General features: G+C 37.9%; 1 protein-coding gene across 1 annotated transcript; it reads left to right on the forward strand.

Annotated features, from left to right (window-relative positions):
- Positions 1–4,680: 4,680 nt before the first annotated feature.
- Positions 4,681–8,365, forward strand: LOC119524758 (ankyrin repeat domain-containing protein 26-like; the record flags this gene model as incomplete). The annotated part of the gene is made up of 2 exons (XM_037823420.1): positions 4,681–4,733; positions 6,182–8,365. Coding segments are annotated over 2 exons (698 nt in total), but the record flags the coding sequence as incomplete, so codon positions are not given.
- Positions 8,366–18,520: the final 10,155 nt, after the last annotated feature.

Raw genomic sequence — 18,520 nt, forward strand, 5'->3', positions numbered from 1 at the left:
CCATTCAGCCATCATTTCAGCAGACTGGAAGCCTCCCTACACAGCCCAGCAGCCCAGAACTGCCCTGGGGGACGGCACTCACCTGTGACATAGCACAGTCATCCCTCAACAGAGGACCCGGGGTGCACAGCCTGCACAGCCTGGAAGAGGGGCCGACTTGCAAGTCTCAGGAGCCATACGCCAATACCAGGACTTGTGGGTCAGTGGCAGAGACAAACTGTGGCAGGACTGAACTGAAGGATTAGACTATTGCAGCAGCTTTAAAACTCTAGGATCACCAGGGAGATTTGATTGTTAGGGCCACCCCCCCCTCCCCGACTGCCCAGAAACACGCCCCACATATAGGGCAGGCAACACCAACTACACACACAAGTTTGGTACACCAATTGGGCCCCACAAGACTCACTCCCCCACTCACCAAAAAGGCTAAGCAGGGGAGAACTGGCTTGTGGAGAAAGGTGGCTCGTGGATGCCACCTGCTGGTTAGTTAGAGAAAGTATACTCCACGAAGCTGTAGATCTGATAAATTAGAGATAAGGACTTCAATAGGTCTACAAACCCTAAAAGAACCCTATCAAGTTCAGCAAATGCCACGAGGCCAAAAACAACAGAAAATTATAAAGCATACGAAAAAACCAGACGATATGGATAACTCAAGCCCAAGCACCCAAATCAAAAGACCAGAAGAGACACAGCACCTAGAGCAGCTACTCAAAGAACTAAAGATGAACAATGAGACCATAATACGGGATATAAAGGAAATCAAGAAGACTCTAGAAGAGCATAAAGAAGACATTGCAAGACTAAATAAAAAAATGGATGATCTTATGGAAATTAAAGAAACTGTTGACCAAATTAAAAAGACTCTGGACACTCATAATACAAGACTAGAGGAAGTTGAACAACGAATCAGTGACCTGGAAGATGACAGAATGGAAAATGAAAGCATAAAAGAAAGAATGGGGAAAAAAATTGAAAAAATCGAAATGGACCTCAGGGATATGATAGATAATATGAAACGTCCAAATATAAGACTCATTGGTGTCCCAGAAGGGGAAGAAAAGGGTAAAGGTCCAGGAAGAGTATTCAAAGAAATTGTTGGGGAAAACTTCCCAAACCTTCTAAACAACATAAATACACAAATCATAAATGCTCAGCGAACTCCAAATAGAATAAATCCAAATAAACCCACTCCGAGATATATACTGATCACACTGTCAAACACAGAAGAGAAGGAACAAGTTCTGAAAGCAGCAAGAGAAAAGCAATTCAACACATACAAAGGAAACAGCATAAGACTAAGTAGTGACTAGTCAGCAGCCACCATGGAGGCGAGAAGGCAGTGGCACGATATATTTAAAATTCTGAGTGAGAAAAATTTCCAGCCAAGAATACTTTATCCAGCAAAGCTCTCCTTCAAATTTGAGGGACAGCTTAAATTTTTCACAGACAAAGAAATGCTGAGAGAATTTGCTAACAAGAGACCTGCCCTACTGGAGATACTAAAGGGAGCCCTACAGACAGAGAAACAAAGACAGGACAGAGAGACTTGGAGAAAGGTTCAGTACTAAAGAGATTCGGTATGGGTACAATAAAGGATATTAATCGAGAGAGGGGAAAAATATGGCAAACATAAACCAAAGGATAAGATGGCTGATTCAAGAAATGCCTTCACGGTTATAACGTTGAATGTAAATGGATTAAACTCCCCAATTAAAAGATATAGATTCGCAGAATGGATCAAAAAAAATGAACCATCAATATGTTGCATACAAGAGACTCATCTTAGACATAGGGACACAAAGAAACTGAAAGTGAAAGGATGGAAAAAAATATTCCATGCAAGCTACAGCCAAAAGAAAGCAGGTGTAGCAATATTAATCTCAGATAAAATAGACTTCAAATGCAGGGATGTTTTGAGAGACAAAGAAGGCCACTACATACTAATAAAAGGGGCAATTCAGCAAGAAGAAATAACAATCGTAAATGTCTATGCACCCAATCAAGGTGCCACAAAATACATGAGAGAAACACTGGCAAAACTAAAGGAAGCAATTGATGTTTCCACAATAATTGTGGGAGACTTCAACACATCACTCTCTCCTATAGATAGATCAACCAGACAGAAGACCAATAAGGAAATTGAAAACCTAAACAATCTGATAAATGAATTAGAGTTAACAGACATATACAGGACATTACATCCCAAATCACCAGGATACACATACTTTTCTAGTGCTCATGGAACTTTCTCCAGAATAGATCATATGCTGGGACATAAAACAAGCCTCAATAAATTTAAAAAGACTGAAATTATTCAAAGCACATTCTCTGACCACAATGGAATACAATTAGAAGTCAATAACCATCAGAGACTTAGAAAATTCACAAATACCTGGAGGTTAAACAACACACTCCTAAACAATCAGTGGGTTAAATAAGAAATAGCAAGAGAAATTGCTAAATATATAGAGACGAATGAAAATGAGAACACAACATACCAAAACCTATGGGATGCAGCAAAAGCAGTGCTCAGGGGGAAATTTATAGCACTAAATGCATATATTAAAAAGGAAGAAAGAGCCAAAATCAAAGAACTAATGGATCAACTGAAGAAGCTAGAAAATGAACAGCAAACCAATCCTAAACCAAGTAGAAGAAAAGAAATAACAAGGATTAAAGCAGAAATAAATGACATGGAGAACAAAAAAACAATAGAGAGGATAAATATCACCAAAAGTTGGTTCTTTGAGAATATCAACAAGATTGACAAGCCCCTAGCTAGACTGACAAAATCAAAAAGAGAGAAGACCCATATAAACAAAATAATGAATGAAAAAGGTGACATAACTGCAGATCCTGAAGAAATTAAAAAAATTATAAGAGGATATTATGAACAACTGTATGGCAACAAACTGGATAATGTAGAAGAAATGGACAATTTCCTGGAAACATATGAACAACCTAGACTGACCAGAGAAGAAATAGAAGACCTCAACCAACCCCTCACAAGCAAAGAGATCCAATCAGTCATCAAAAATCTTCCCACAAATAAATGCCCAGGGCCAGATGGCTTCACAGGGGAATTCTACCAAACTTTCCAGAAAGAACTGACACCAATCTTACTCACACTCTTTCAAAACATTAAAGAAAATGGAACACTACCTAACTCATTTTATGAAGCTAACATCAATCTAATACCAAAACCAGGCAAAGATGCTACAAAAAAGGAAAACTACCGGCCAATCTCCCTAATGAATATAGATGCAAAAATCCTCAACAAAATACTTGCAAATCGAATCCAAAGACACATTAAAAAAATCATACACCATGACCAAGTGGGGTTCATTCCAGGCATGCAAGGATGGTTCAACATAAGAAAAACAATCAATGTATTACAACACATTAAAAACTCGAAAGGGAAAAATCAATTGATCATCTCAATAGATGCTGAAAAAGCATTTAACAAAATCCAACATCCCTTTTTGATAAAAACACTTCAAAAGGTAGGAATTGAAGGAAACTTCCTCAACATGATAAAGAGCATATATGAAAAACCCACAGCCAGCATAGTACTCAATGGTGAGAGACTGAAAGCCTTCCCTCTAAGATCAGGAAGAAGACAAGGATGCCCGCTGTCACCACTGTTATTCAACATTGTGCTGGAAGTGCTAGCCAGGGCAATCTGGCAAGACAAAGAAATAAAAGGCATCCAAATTGGAAAAGAAGAAGTAAAACTGTCATTGTTTGCAGATGATATGATCTTATATCTAGAAAACTCTGAGAAATCAACGATACAGCTACTAGAGCTAATAAACAAATTTAGCAAAGTAGCGGGATACAAGATTAATGCACATAAGTCAGTAATGTTTCTATATGCTAGAAATGAACAAACTGAAGAGACACTCAAGAAAAAGATACCATTTTCAATAGCAACTGAAAAAATCAAGTACCTAGGAATAAACTTAACCAAAGATGTAAAAGACCTATACAAAGAAAACTACATAACTCTACTAAAAGAAATAGAAGGGGACCTTAAAAGATGGAAAAATATTCCATGTTCATGGATAGGAAGGCTAAATGTCATTAAGATGTCATTTCTACCCAAACTCATCTACAGATTCAGTGCAATCCCAATCAAAATTCCAACAACCTACTTTGCAGACTTGGAAAAGCTAGTTATCAAATTTATTTGGAAAGGGAAGATGCCTCGAATTGCTAAAGACACTCTAAAAAAGAAAAATGAAGTGGGAGGACTTACACTCCCTGACTTTGAAGCTTATTATAAAGCCACAGTTGCCAAAACAGCATGGTACTGGCACAAAGATAGACATATAGATCAATGGAATCGAATTGAGAATTCAGAGATAGACCCTCAGATCTATGACCGACTGATGTTTGATAAGGCCCCCAAAGTCACTGAACTGAGCCATAATGGTCTTTTCAACAAATGGGGCTGGGAGAGTTGGATATCCATATCCAAAAGAATGAAAGAGGACCCCTACCTCACCCCCTACACAAAAATTAACTCAAAATGGACCAAAGATCTCAATATAAAAGAAAGTACCATAAAACTCCTAGAAGATAATGTAGGAAAACATCTTCAAGACCTTGTATTAGGCGGCCACTTCCTAGACTTTACACCCAAAGCACAAGCAACAAAAGAGAAAATAGATAAATGGGAACTCCTCAAGCTTAGAAGTTTCTGCACCTCAAAGGAATTTCTCAAAAAGGTAAAGAGGCAGCCAACTCAATGGGAAAAAATTTTTGGAAACCATGTATCTGACAAAAGACTGATATCTTGCATATATAAAGAAATCCTACAACTCAGTGACAGTAGTACAGACAGCCCAATTATAAAATGGGCAAAAGATATGAAAAGACAGTTCTCTGAAGAGGAAATACAAATGGCCAAGAAACACATGAAAAAATGTTCAGCTTCACTAGCTATTAGAGAGATGCAAATTAAGACCACAATGAGATATCATCTAACACCGGTTAGAATGGCTGCCATGAAACAAACAGGAAACTACAAATGCTGGAGGGGATGTGGAGAAATTGGAACTCTTATTCATTGTTGGTGGGACTGTATAATAGTTCAGGTTATTTTCATATTTCATATTTATTAGTGTTTCAAACATTATGAAAATGAAATATAATTTACTGAGCAGCAAATAATCTTATGATTTTCTAAGAAGAGCTCTATAAATTGTACCTTACTTACCATTAGTCTTAAAATATGAAGTTTCTTTTGTATTTTTGTGTTTATATTGGAAAAATAATGATGGTTTAGAGGGAAAACACTAATTAGAAGAACACAAAAGACATGGGGGAAATCCTGGAACTTTCATATATTTTTGAATCTCTATTTTACAGAATTGTGATAATTAAGTGAATTATTTGTTGTATATATAAGTGCTTTGTACAGTGCCTAGTTTTATCAGTTATCAATAAATGTAATTCTTATAATTGACTATAAAAATTTTAGAAATATAGAATATCTCTGGAATATTCTCAGAAAAAAAGGAACTATTAAAGAACTTTAAGAAATTTAATCTGTCAAATATATGCAGAGCTACAGCTCTTGATGAGGAGTAGCTGTATAGGTTAGATATCAAACTGTAAACCCATGTGGAATTAATTTAGAACAGAAAGAATGTTGTATTCTTTATGGTAATTCAGGCAGAAATATTTAAAATTATAAAATATGTGAAATGTATTTTATATTATAATGATTGCATGTATGCTTGAAGGGGATTGTATTTAATATTTTTAGTCTGACCATATCTAAACAGAGCAAAAGCTCTTCATGTAGGGTAGCTGTAAACCCAATTTTTGAAAAATATGGTCTAATTTATTAAGCTTTCTTTTACTCCTTCTGGGTTTGCTGTAATACAGAGAAAGACATTTCCAATTCTGAGATTCTTAAAAAAATCTCTTCTAGTTTCTTTTTTACTTTCATGCATTCATTTTTTTCAATTAAATTTTTGAACTTTTAGGAATTTATGCTGAATCATGTGTAAGGTTTGGATCCAACTTTATTTTTCTCCAGTTAGATTGTTACTTGTTGCAGCCCTTTTATTGTATATGCATATAGTTTAATCTTTAATTTCAGAGGACATCATGATATGTCATTTTATTGAGTGCTAACTAAAAGTCTCCTTTGTTTTACAAAACTTAGGTTTCTGATAGTCATGAGAAAGGAGAAGATCTTTTGCATAAAAATCGCATGTTGCAGGATGAAATTGCCAAGCTAAGATTGGAAATAGACACAATGAAAATTCACAACCAGGAAAAAGAAAAGAAATATTCCGAGGACATGAAAATTGTAAAAGAAGAAAATGATGACCTTCAAAAGACATTAAAACTGAATGAGGAAACATTAACAAAAACAATATTTCAGTATAATGAACAGATTGATGTTCTGACATCACAAAATGCAATGCTAAACTCTAAATTAGAGAGTGAAAAAAAAAGCAAGGAAAGACTGGAAACAGAAGTTGAATCATACCGTTCTAGACTGGCTGCTGCAATAAATGACCATGATCAAAGTGAGATATCAAAAAGAGAGCTGAAACTCACTTTCCAGAGAGCAAAAGATGAGTGGTTTCATTTACAGGACAAAATGAATTTTTATGTGTCTAACCTAAAAGACAACAATGAGATTCTTTCTCAACAGCTTTCTGAAGCTGAAAGTAAATTCAATAGCCTAGAAATCGAGTTCCAGCACATAAGACATGCTTTGAGAGAAAAGATTTTGATTTTAGAACATGTACAAAGAGACCTAAGCCAAACCAAATTTCATGCTCCTGAGGAGGAAACATGAGAAGGTTCTGACACTATTGGATTAACAGTGACACAAAACCCCAAAGAGTGCTCCCATGTCCTCAAGGGGCTCCTTTAATGTAATTCACTTCTGTCAAATTTTCTTTTCATGGAATTCAGGTATTCAGGAATACAGTTATTGTTTGGCTAGCACAGGAATTTAGGTGCCAGGAAACAAGAATTTTGGATCATTTCCATTGGAATAATAAGAAAAAGTAGAAAATGAGTATTGGTGATAGACAGTCAAGGTAAAACAAGAAAAGTTTCAGAGGAGAATCAAAGATTTTTAGGGAGATCTATGAAGATGAAGAAAAATAAACTAAGCCAGAGTCATCCATACCCTAGTTCCTTCTTTGAGAACAGAGAGCATGAAATTTGGCTTACAAGATTTTGCCAGTGTTACAGATGTCTTCCCACTCAATGAACAGAAGCTTCATGACACCATGAAACAGGGATCAGGCAAAGGGTTTTGTCTGTTTGTCTGTTTTTTCCCATTCAAGCTTTCCTTTCTTATGCGAGGCAAGGCTAAGCTAAAGTCAGATGTCATGCCCATTCCTTCAATCCCCCTGCCAATGGAAGAAAAGTAGTCCAAGGGTTCAAAGTAGTCCAAGGTTCCTGACTTGTCATGGCTTCCTCTCAAAGAGGCAGACATCATAGAAAAGCCCTGTGGATATGGGGGTGATCCTTATCATTTCCCATCAGTTCCAAGGTGGCATCTAGTCACAACATTTTTTTTCTTTGGAGCACCGAGGGACATTCTTTTTCTTCACTATCCTAATAGAATCACAGGAGATAAAGCAGTACAATCTCCAAGATGGCTTTGGATTAGAGATTGTGTGCATTTGTTATTTCCTCCTCCCTTAGTATTGTCTGTCTTCTCAGAAAAAGGCACTCAGACCTTGAGAGATTTCCTTAATAACAGATAATAGTCACACCCGACTAATTTTATGTGCTTCTTAGAAGAGAGGCAAAACAGCATATGTAAAATACAAGGAGCTCTTCAAGACCATAATGCTACACTAAGTTTTACTTCTGAATCATAGAAAGGTCCTGAATGCTCATTGTGTAATATTTTGAAAAATGTAGAAAAGCATGGAAGAAGAAAATAAAAATTGCTCATAACCCATCACTTTTAAGAGGGCAAATGATAGCCTGAGGGTCAAATCCTGTCCAGTGCCTCTTTCTTCCAGTATGGCCCTCAAGCTAAGAATGTTTTTTATGTTTTTAAAGGGTTGTAAAAAACAATAACAATGCCTACCAGGATGACAACAACACACACACACAAAGAAGAATATGTGACAGAGACTTTATATGGCCCAGGAAGACTAGAATATTTACTATTTGACCCTTTACAGAAAACATCTTCTGACTCTTGATAGAAAGTAACAACTATTATTTTGGTGCCTTTCCTCTCTTGAGTACCTGTGCAAATTTTTAAGAAAAAAATCTGTGATAATCTTTGATTTTGTATATTATTTTTTCCTCCTACTCTAATACTATGTCATGTACATTTTACCCATCATTAAATATTCTTCAAAAACATGATTTTTAACAGTTGTATAACATTAAACTTGATTTTTTGCTTCAAAAAAAGTAAAACAATTAAAAGAGACAAAGGACACTACATACAAATAAAAGGGTCAATTCATCAAGAAACCCTAACAACCATAAATATTTATGCACCAAGCCAGAGTGCCCCAAAATTCATGAGGGAAACACTGAGAACACCAAAAGGAGAAGCAGATAACTGCACAGTAATAGTTGGAGACTTCAGTACACCCAGAACCCTTCAATCTTGAAGATGATTGTATAAAAATGTAGCTTGTGAGGAGTGACAATATGATTGGGAAAGCCATATGGACCACACTCCCCTTTGTCTAGTTTATGGATGGATGAGTAGAAAAATGGGGGAAGAGAAAAAAAAGGCACCCAGTGTTCTTTTTTACTTTAATTGTTCTTTTTCACTTTAATTTTTACTCTTATTAATTTTGTGTGTGTGGTAATGAAATATCAAAAATTAATTTTGGTGATGAATGATCAACTATATAATGGTTCTATAAACAATTGAATGTATGCTTTGTTTTGTATGACTGCTTCGTATGTGAATATATCTCAATAAAATGAATTTTAAGAAAAGAAAAAAGCAAATCTGAGTGGTTTGGTTGTAAGTTATATCAATTTTACTTTTATTTAAGTGACATTTTTTAAACTGCTAGGTATGAGATTTATTTTCATAATTATAAATGAAATATTAAAATATATTAACATATTGAGTAAGAGCAATATAACGTAAAGTTGATTTGTAACTGTTTAAAAAAGATACAGGTTGACTGATGTTTTGAGGGGTTCCATTAGAATTTTAATTATTTCAGGGGAAACATGAAATTGAAGCACTAATATTGATTTATAATCATTTTAATAATAATCAGGAGTCAAGGAAATAAGAAAAAGTAAAAGTATCCCAAAACAAGGCAACTAGAATAAAATATAAAAGGGAGAAGCATAGATAAAGATAGGGAAGAAATAGTTTTGGTGAACTTGAAAATATAATATTTAAATAACTATAAAAAAATCAAATAGAAACAAAAAATCAGACTGATTTGATTCATCTATGTATGTTCTGCTTGTAGGATTGTTCTGTTTGTAAGACTATCTAAATAAAATATATGTATCTATGACTGAATTTCAGAATAAAATTTAAAAAAAATTTCTTAAAAAAAGAGAAAAAGGACACTATATATTAATAAAAGGGTCAATTCATCAAGAAAACCTACCAATCATAAATATTTATGCACCAAGGCAGAGTGCTCTAAAATTCATGAGGGAAACACTGAGAACACCAAAAGGAGAAGTAGATAACTGCACAGTAATAGTTGGAGACTTCAATACACCACTCTTACCAATGGCTAGAACATCTAGGCAGAGGATCAACAAGGAAATGGAGATGTTGAATTGTATGATAAATTAACTAGACTTGACAGACATTTATAGAACACTACACCCCACAACAGCAGGATACATGTTTTTCTCAGTGCTCATGGAACATTCTCTAGGAAAGACCACATGCTGGCTCACAAAGCAACACTCAACAAATTTTAAAATACTGATATTATAAAAAACACTATCTTGGATCATAACAGAATGAAGTTGGAAATAAATAATAGGTGTAACACTGTAAAATTCACAAATATATGAAGACAAAACAACACACTCTTAGAAAACCAGTAGGTAAAGGAAGAAATTACAAGAGAAATAAGTAAATGCCTCGAGGCAAATGACAATGAAAACACAACATATCAAAACTTATGGGATGCAGTAAAGGTGGTGCTGAGAGGGAAACTTATTGCCCTAAATGATTATATTAAAAGAGAAGAGAGAACAGAAATTGAAGAATTAACTGTTCACCTGGAGGAACTAGAGAAGTAACAGCAAACTAACCCCAAAGCAAACAGAAGGAAGGAAATAACAAAGATTAGAGCAAAAATAAATGAACCTGAGAACAGGAAAACAATAGAGAGAATCAACAAAACCAGAAGCTGGTTCTTTGAGAAAATAAACAAAACTGATGGACCCCTAGCTAGGCTAACAGAGAGAGAGAGAGAGAGAGAGAGAATAAAATATAAAGATAAAAAAGTACACCCAAATCATCCCCCCATCCCACCCTAGTTTTCATTTAATTTTTGTCCCCATTTTTCTACTTATCCATCCATACACTGGATAAAGGATTGCAATCCACAAGGTTTTCACAATCACACTGTCACCCCTTGTAATCTACATTGTCATACAGTCATCTTCAAGAGTCAAGGCTACTGGGTTGGAGTCTGGTACTTTCGGGTATTTACTTCTAGCTCTTCCAATACACCAAGATCTAAAAAGGGTTACCTATGTAGTGCATAAGAATGTCCACCAGAGTGACCTCTCAACTCCATTTGAAATTTCTCAGCCACTGAAGCTTTATTTCATTTTGCACCCCCCTTTTGGTCAAGAAGATGTTCTCATTCCCACAATGTTGGGTCCAGACTCATCCCCAGGGGTCATATCCTGCATTGCCAGGGAGATTTACACCCCTGGGAGACAGGTCCCATGTGTGTGTGGGGGGGCATTGAGATCACCCACCAAGGTGGCTTAGTTAGAGAGAGAGGGCCACATCTGAGCAACAAAGAGGCACTCAGGGGGAGACCCTTAGGCACAATTACAAGCAGATTTAGCCTCTCCTTTGCAGTAACAAGCTTCATAGGGTCAAGCCCCAAGAAAGAGGGCTCAGCATGTCAAGTTGTCAGTCCCCAATGTTTGTGAGAACATCAGCAACAATCCAGCTGAGGAAGTCCAAAAACTCCACATCCTCCCCCAGCTCTTCAGGGAGCTCCAAATATGTATTTTTATTCTCCACCCAAATTACTTTGGAATGTGTTGCTATTTCACTCTAACCTCTACAGACCTACCATATATAACTTCCTATTCAAGTTCCATGTAATTGTGGTGTTTGAAAAAACTGACTGTAGAAGTTATATTGTTTACAAAATATAGATCCTACAACAAATAAACATCTCTTCCCTTTTTCTCACATGGAAGTTGAAGTTTTAACACACAGTCAGTTTCAACCATTACCCTTTGGCCCAATTTGCCCTAGTCTTAACCAGATCTGCTTCATTCATATCTCTAATTGAAGTCTGGGCTTTTTTTCAGCTTTTTATTTTAACAGTTGCTGTATGTGTTAATACGGACATTCATATCTGCCGAGCTATCTAGCTCTGAGTTTCAGGTGTCACACAGATACTAACACTAATGAGCAAACTTTGAGAGTTAAAAGCTGATAACACAGGCTACCAGGAGATAGAAAGAGGGTAGAGATCTGCCATACACTTTAATAAATGTATTTGCCTCCTATTTTCACCCTTGATCAATTTTTGCTGACTGGAACATTATGTTAGGCTCATCTTTATCATTTAGACATTTGTAAACCCATCAATCAGTTTAATTGGCAATGCTAAAAATAAAAGGCTACTCCTGGGTTCTGATTGCTCATGTTGAATTTTATTCACTAACTGAAATACATCTTGGGCAGCAGTGAAGATCTGTAAGCTGTCTCACTTTTGATGAAATTATTTTGAACAGGGATCTGTCACAGGAGGACTCCTGTCCATTTTCTCTGTATATCCTGGTCATTAAATGTTAGGTCCACTCAAGGAGTCACTGAATCAGAGGTGGGAAGATCTACTGTAATTTGCTTTCTTAAAAGTGAGGCTGGTGGCCCTGGTAAGACAGGGTGGGCATGGCTACCAAAATGGACAGCAGAATCAAAGCAGCAGACAAAATAACCTGACTTGCACAGACTTGTGGCATTGGCTAATAGATCTACCTTCCCTAGAAATAAATGGGCAGTCTACTAAATTCTTTTTTGATCTCCATAAGAAGAATTCTAGGTCAAGAGTACAAAAGTCTAACTTGAATTACAAAAACAGAAGAGTCATGGACTCTTAATCAATTTCCAGGCTTGAGACAGTTTGCTGACCTCTTGACCCTTGAATGACAGGAAGGCCAGGTCCACTTGGGGAAGCACCCTGTTATACTGCCAAAAATTTATAGTGTGAATCTTCCTCCAAGATTTCCCCAAGGAGATCTATGAACCTTTACCAGGGAAACTGTGCATTGGGGAAAAGGAAATGATGAGATATTTCAGGGATTATTAGGCACAGGATCAGAAGTGACAATTCCAGAAGACCTAAAACATCACTATAGTCCACCAGTCACAGAGGGGCTTATGGAGATCAGGTGAACAATGGAGTTTTAGCTCAGGTCCATCTCACAGTGGTCCAGCGTGTCCCTAGACTAATGCTGTGGTTATTTCCCTAGTTCTGGAATGCATAACTGGAATAGATATACTCACCAACTGGCAGAAACCCCACATTTGTTCTCTAAATTGTGGAGTGAAGGCTATTAAGGTGGGAAGGGCCAAGTGGAAGTCACTAGAACTGCCCCTACCTAGCAAAAGAGGAAAACAGGAGCAATACCAGATTCCTGGAGGGATTTCAGAGATTTGTTCCACTGTTAAGGCTTTGAAGGATGCCGGGGTGGTGATTTGCACCACATCTGCATTCAACTTTCCTATTTGGCCTGTGCAGGAATCAGGTGGGTCTTGGAGGATAACAGTGGATTATTGCAAACTTAAACAGATGGTGACTCCAATTGCAGCTGCTGCTCCAGTTGTGTTACTGCTTGAGCAAATCAACACATCCCCTGGTACCTGATATGCAGCTATTAATCTGGAATATGCTTTTTTTTCAATAGCTTTTAGTAAGTAGCACCAGAAAGTTTGCTTTTAGCTGGCAGTACAGCTTCATGGTCCTACCTAAGGGGTATATCAACTCTACAGCCCTTTGTCATAATCTTGTCTCCCTACCACAAGACATCACACTGATCCATTGTATTGATATCATATTGATTGGGCCTAGTGAGCAAGAAGTAGCAACTAGTCTAGACCTATTTGTAAGGAATTTGTGTGTCAGGTTGGGAAATAAGTTCAACAAAGACACAGGGGACTTCCACCTCAATGAAAGTTCAAGGTGTCCACTGGTGTGGGGCATGTCAAGATATCCCTTCTAAGGTGAAGGACAAGCTGTTGCATCTGGCCCCTCCTACAATGAAAAAAGAAGCATAATGCTTATTTGGCCTCTTTGGATTTTGGAGACAACATATTCCTCTTCTGGATGTGTTACTCCTGCCCATTTACTGAATGACCAGAAAAGCTGCTAGTTTTGAGTGGGGACCAGAACAAAAAGAGGCTCTGTGACAGGACCAGACTGCTATGCAAGCTGCTATGCCACTTGCACCATATAATCCAGCAGGTCCTCTAGTGCTAGAAGTGTCAGTGGCAAAAAGAGATGCTGTCTGGAGCCTTTGGCAGGCTCCTATTGGAGAATCACAATGCAGACCCTTAGGATTTTGGAGTAAAGACTTACCATCCTCTGCAGTTAACTACTCTCCTTTTTAGAAACAGCTTTTGGCCTGATACTGGGCCTTAGAAGAAACTGAATGCTCAACCATGGGCCACCAACTCACTATGAGACCTGAGTACCTACCATGGCTGGGTGTTTTCTAACCCACCAAGCCATAAAGTTGGGCATGCACAGCAGCACTCCATCAAAAAAAAAATGGAAATGATATATATGATAGGACTCAACCATATGCTGAAGACACAAGTAAGTTACATGAGGAAGTGGCCCAAAAGCCCACGATTCCAACTCCTGCCACATTACCTTCTCTTTCACAGCCCAGAGCTATGGTCTCATGGGGAGTATCTTACAGTCAGTTGACTGAGGAAAAGAAAACTTGGACCTGGTTTACAGATGGTTCTGCATGATATGCAGGTACCACATGAAATTAGAAAGTGCAGCACTTCAGCCCCTTTCTTGGATGTCCCTGAAGGACAATGGTGAGCAGAAATCCTCCTGGTGGTTGGACCATCTACCAGTGCACCTCATTGTTCAATTTGCTTGGAAGAATTCACCAGAGGTGCATTTGTATACTGACTCATGGACTGTTGCTAATGGTTTGGTTGGATGGCCATGGACTTGGAAGGGACATGATTGGAAAACTGGTGACAAAGATTTCTGGAGGAGAGGTATGTGAATAGTCATATCTGAGTGGGCAAAAATAATGAAAAAAATTTTAGTGATTATTTTTTAACTTTATCAAAAAATTTAAAACAATTTAAAAAAACATTTCAAACAAAACAAAACAAAGGAATAAGAAAAAAGAAGTAACCTACAGTAACTACATTGCTTCCTACCATACTCTAAGAAAATCAACAAACCATAACCAAATAAAAGAATAAGAAAAACAAGTAACATAAAATAATTATTTCCAACATGTTCCCACCCTACCCCAAGAAACTAAACAAACTATAATCAAAGGAATAAGAAAAACAGCTAACCTAAAATAACTACATTCCTGCCAACTTGTTCCTACCATATTCCGCACCCCAAAATTAACAAACCACAGTTATTCATGAGCATTCCCTTAATATTAAGTTTACCCTCCATAATTTATCTGTTCTTAGATTATCATCCCCCCTTCACTATTTGCTTTCTATTGCTGGATCCCCTACATTCTAAAGTATAAACCATTTATTATACATTTTTCACAGTGTTCACATTAGTGATAACAAACAATATTTCTCTTTTTGTGCCTGGCTTATTTTGCTCAGCATTATGTCTTCAAGGTTCATCCATGTCGTCATATGTTTCAGGACATCATTCCTTCTTCCTGCCACATAGTATTCCATCATGTATATATAACACATTTTAATTATCCACTCATCTGCTGAAGGACATTTGGGTTGTTTCCATCTCTTTGCAACTGTGAATAATGCTGCTAGGAACATTGGCATGTAGATATCTGACCATGTCACTGCTTTCAGATCTTCCAGGTATATACCAAGAAGTGCAATTGCTGGATGGAAGGGTAACTCTATATCTAGTTTTCTAAGGAACTGCTGGACTGTCTTCCAGAGTGACTATACCATAAAACAGTGCCAACAATGAATAAGACTTCCAAATTCTCCAAATCCTCTCCAGCACTTAATAGTTTCCTGTGTGCTTAATTGCAGCCAATCTAATTGGTGTTGGAGGATATCTCATTGTGGTCTTAATTTGCATCTCCCTAATAGCTAGGGAAGATGAACATTTTTCATGTGGTTTTTTTTTTTTTTTTTTTTTTTTTTTTTTGGCCATTTGTATTTCCTCTTCAGAGAAACATCTTTTTATATATTTTGCCCATTTTATAATTGGGCTGTTTGTACTGGTGTCATTGAGTTGAAGGATTTCTTTATATATGTAAGATATCACTCTTTTGTCAGATATATGGCTTCCAAATTTGCGGGAAAGGAAGAGCGGCCCGGGCGCGGAGTGGCGTGGGAGAGGCGGCCCCAGACGTGGAGCGGCGAGGGAGAGGTGGCTCCGCGGGGCGGCGAGGGAGAGGCGGCCCTTACTTTGCAGGCGAGGAGAAGGGGAGCTGGAGAGGCGTCCGGGCGAGCGGGTGGTTTTACTGGACCGCTGCGTAGAGAGGACTTTTAATTCCAGGGGCCCCATGTTGGGCGCCAGTTGCGGTCGCAGTTGACTCGTCTGGGGGAGGGTGGCAGCCGGTTGCTAAATCCTAGGCTCCCAGGATTGCTCCGAGGGTACCGGCGGCGGGGGCTCTTTCCCGGAGGCGAGGGCGAGGCGGGGGACTTGGCCAGGTCCCCGGCGGGAGGCGTGCAAAGTATGGAGGGCGGCGAGAAAGGAACAGGCGGGACATGTTTCTTTTTGGATGAAGAAAACCAAGAGAGAGCGTTTATTAGGGGAGAGTATAAGCTTATATCGGGCGGTTTAGAGGGCGGGGTAGCTGTAGGGGTTAAAGGCTTGGATTGGTTCTGAGAGAGCGCGGAGGTTGATTGAAAAGGGGCGAAAGTTGCTCCCGTAACGGTGTCCGGCAACAATGTATGCGCACCGGTGGTGATGGGAGTTGCGCTGGCAATGGGGAGTGTCCGGGCAAGATAAGGGGGTGGGGAAAAGGCGGTTCCCTCTGGCAAGCCTCCCCTAACATTGGTAATTTGGGTGAGGAAATGGGGCCTGCCTCCGGCCTCACTTTCCCAGGCCCGGGGGGCTGTAGAGGGCGCTGTCGCCCGTGCCCACTACCCTCCCCAGGGGTGGATCCGGTCCCCCAGCCCAGGCCCGCCAAGTTGAAGCACGTAATCAGTGTCCCGCACAAATTTTTGCATAGGGTGCCAGGTAAGGGTCTTTTTCATTATTTTGGATATGGATATCCAGTTCTTCCAGTCCCATCTTTTTAACAGACTTTTATGTCAGAGTTCAGTAGTTTTGGGGGCCTTATCAAAGATCAGTCAGCCATAGTTCTGGGGGTCTATCTCTGAATTCTCAATTTGATTCCATTGATTACTATGTCTATCTTTGTGCCAGTACCATGCTATTTTGACTACTGTGGCTTTATAATAAGCTTCAGGGTCAGGACGTGTAAGTCCTCCCACTTTGTTTTTCTTTTTTAGAATGTTTATTAGCAATTCAAGGCATATTTCCCTTAAAAAGAAATTTGATAACTAGCTTTTCCAAGTCTGCAAAGTAGGTTGTTGGAATTTTTATTGGAATTGCATTCAACGTGTAGATGAGTTTGGGTAGAATTGACATCTTAATGATATTTAGCCTTCCTATCCATGAACATGGAATATTTCTCCATCTTTTTAGGTCCCCTTCTGTTTCTTTTAGTAAAGTTATGTAGTTTTCTAGGCATAGGTCTTTTACATCCTTGGTTAAGTTTATTCCTAGGTACTTGATTTTTTAGTTGCTATTGAGAATGGAATATTTTTCTCTCTTGAGTGTCTCTTCAGTTAGGTCATTTCTGGTGTACAGGAACATTACTGACTTATGTGCATTAATTCTGTATCCCACTGATTTGCTAAATTTGCTTATTAGCTGAAGTAGCTGTGTCATTGATATCTCAAGGTTTTCCAGATATAAGATCATATCATCTGCAAATAATGACAGTTTTTACTTCTTTTCCAATTTGGATGCCTTTTCTTTCTTTGTCTTGGCAGGTTGCTCTGGCTAGCACTTCTAGCACAATGGTGAATAACAGTGGTGACAGCGGGCATCCTTGTCTTGTTCCTGATCCTAGAGGGAGGGCTTTCAGTCTCTTGCCATGGAATACTAAGCTGGCTGTGGGTTTTTTGTATATGCCCTTTATTGTATTGAGGCACTTTCCTTCAATTCCTACCTTTTGAAGTGTTTTTATCAGAAAAGGATGCTCGGTTTTGTCAAATGTTTTTTCAGCATCTATTGAGATGATCATTTGATTTTTCTCTTTTGATTTGTTTATGTGTTGAATTACGTTGATTTTCTTATGTTGCACCCTAATTGCATGCCTGGAATGACTCCCACTAGGTTGTGGTGTATGACTTTTTAATGTGTCTTTGGATTTGATATGCAAGTATTTTGTTGAGAAATTTTACATTTATATTCATGAGGGAGATGGGCCTGTAGTTTTACTTTCTTGTATCATCTTTACCTGGTTTTGGTATTAGAGTGATGTTTGCTTCATAAAATGAGTTAGGTAGTGTTCCATTTTCTTCAATGTTTTGAAAGAATTTAAGTACGATTGGTATCAGTTCTTTTTGGAAAGTTTGGTAGAATTCCCCTGTGAAGCCATCTGGCCCTGGGCATTTATTTGTGGGAAGCTTTTTGATGACTGATTGGATCTCTTTGCTTGTGATTGGTTGGTTGAGGTCTTCTATTTTTTCTCTGGTCCATCTAGGTTGTTTATGTGCTTCCAGGAAATTGTCCATTTCTTCTACATTATCTTGTTTTTTGGCATTCAGTTGTTCATAGTAACCTTTTATAGTTGTTTTTTTTTTAATTTCTTAGACATCCACAGTATTGTCATCTCTCTCATTTATTATTTTGTTTATTTAGTTCTTCTCTTTTATATTTTCAGTCTATCTACAGGCTTGTCAATCTTATTGATTTTCTCAAAGAACCAACTTTTGGTTTTATTTATTCTGTATTTTTTTTTTCTTCTATGTGTAATTCTATGTGTAATTTATTTCTGCCTTACTCCTTGTTATTTCTTTTCTTCTACTTGGTTTAGGATTCCTTTGCTGTTCATTTTCTACATTATTCAGTTTTCAATTAGTTCCTTGATTTTA

Source organism: Choloepus didactylus, assembly GCF_015220235.1.
Source record: "Choloepus didactylus isolate mChoDid1 chromosome 11 unlocalized genomic scaffold, mChoDid1.pri SUPER_11_unloc9, whole genome shotgun sequence".
NCBI classification, from domain to species: domain Eukaryota; kingdom Metazoa; phylum Chordata; class Mammalia; order Pilosa; family Megalonychidae; genus Choloepus; species Choloepus didactylus.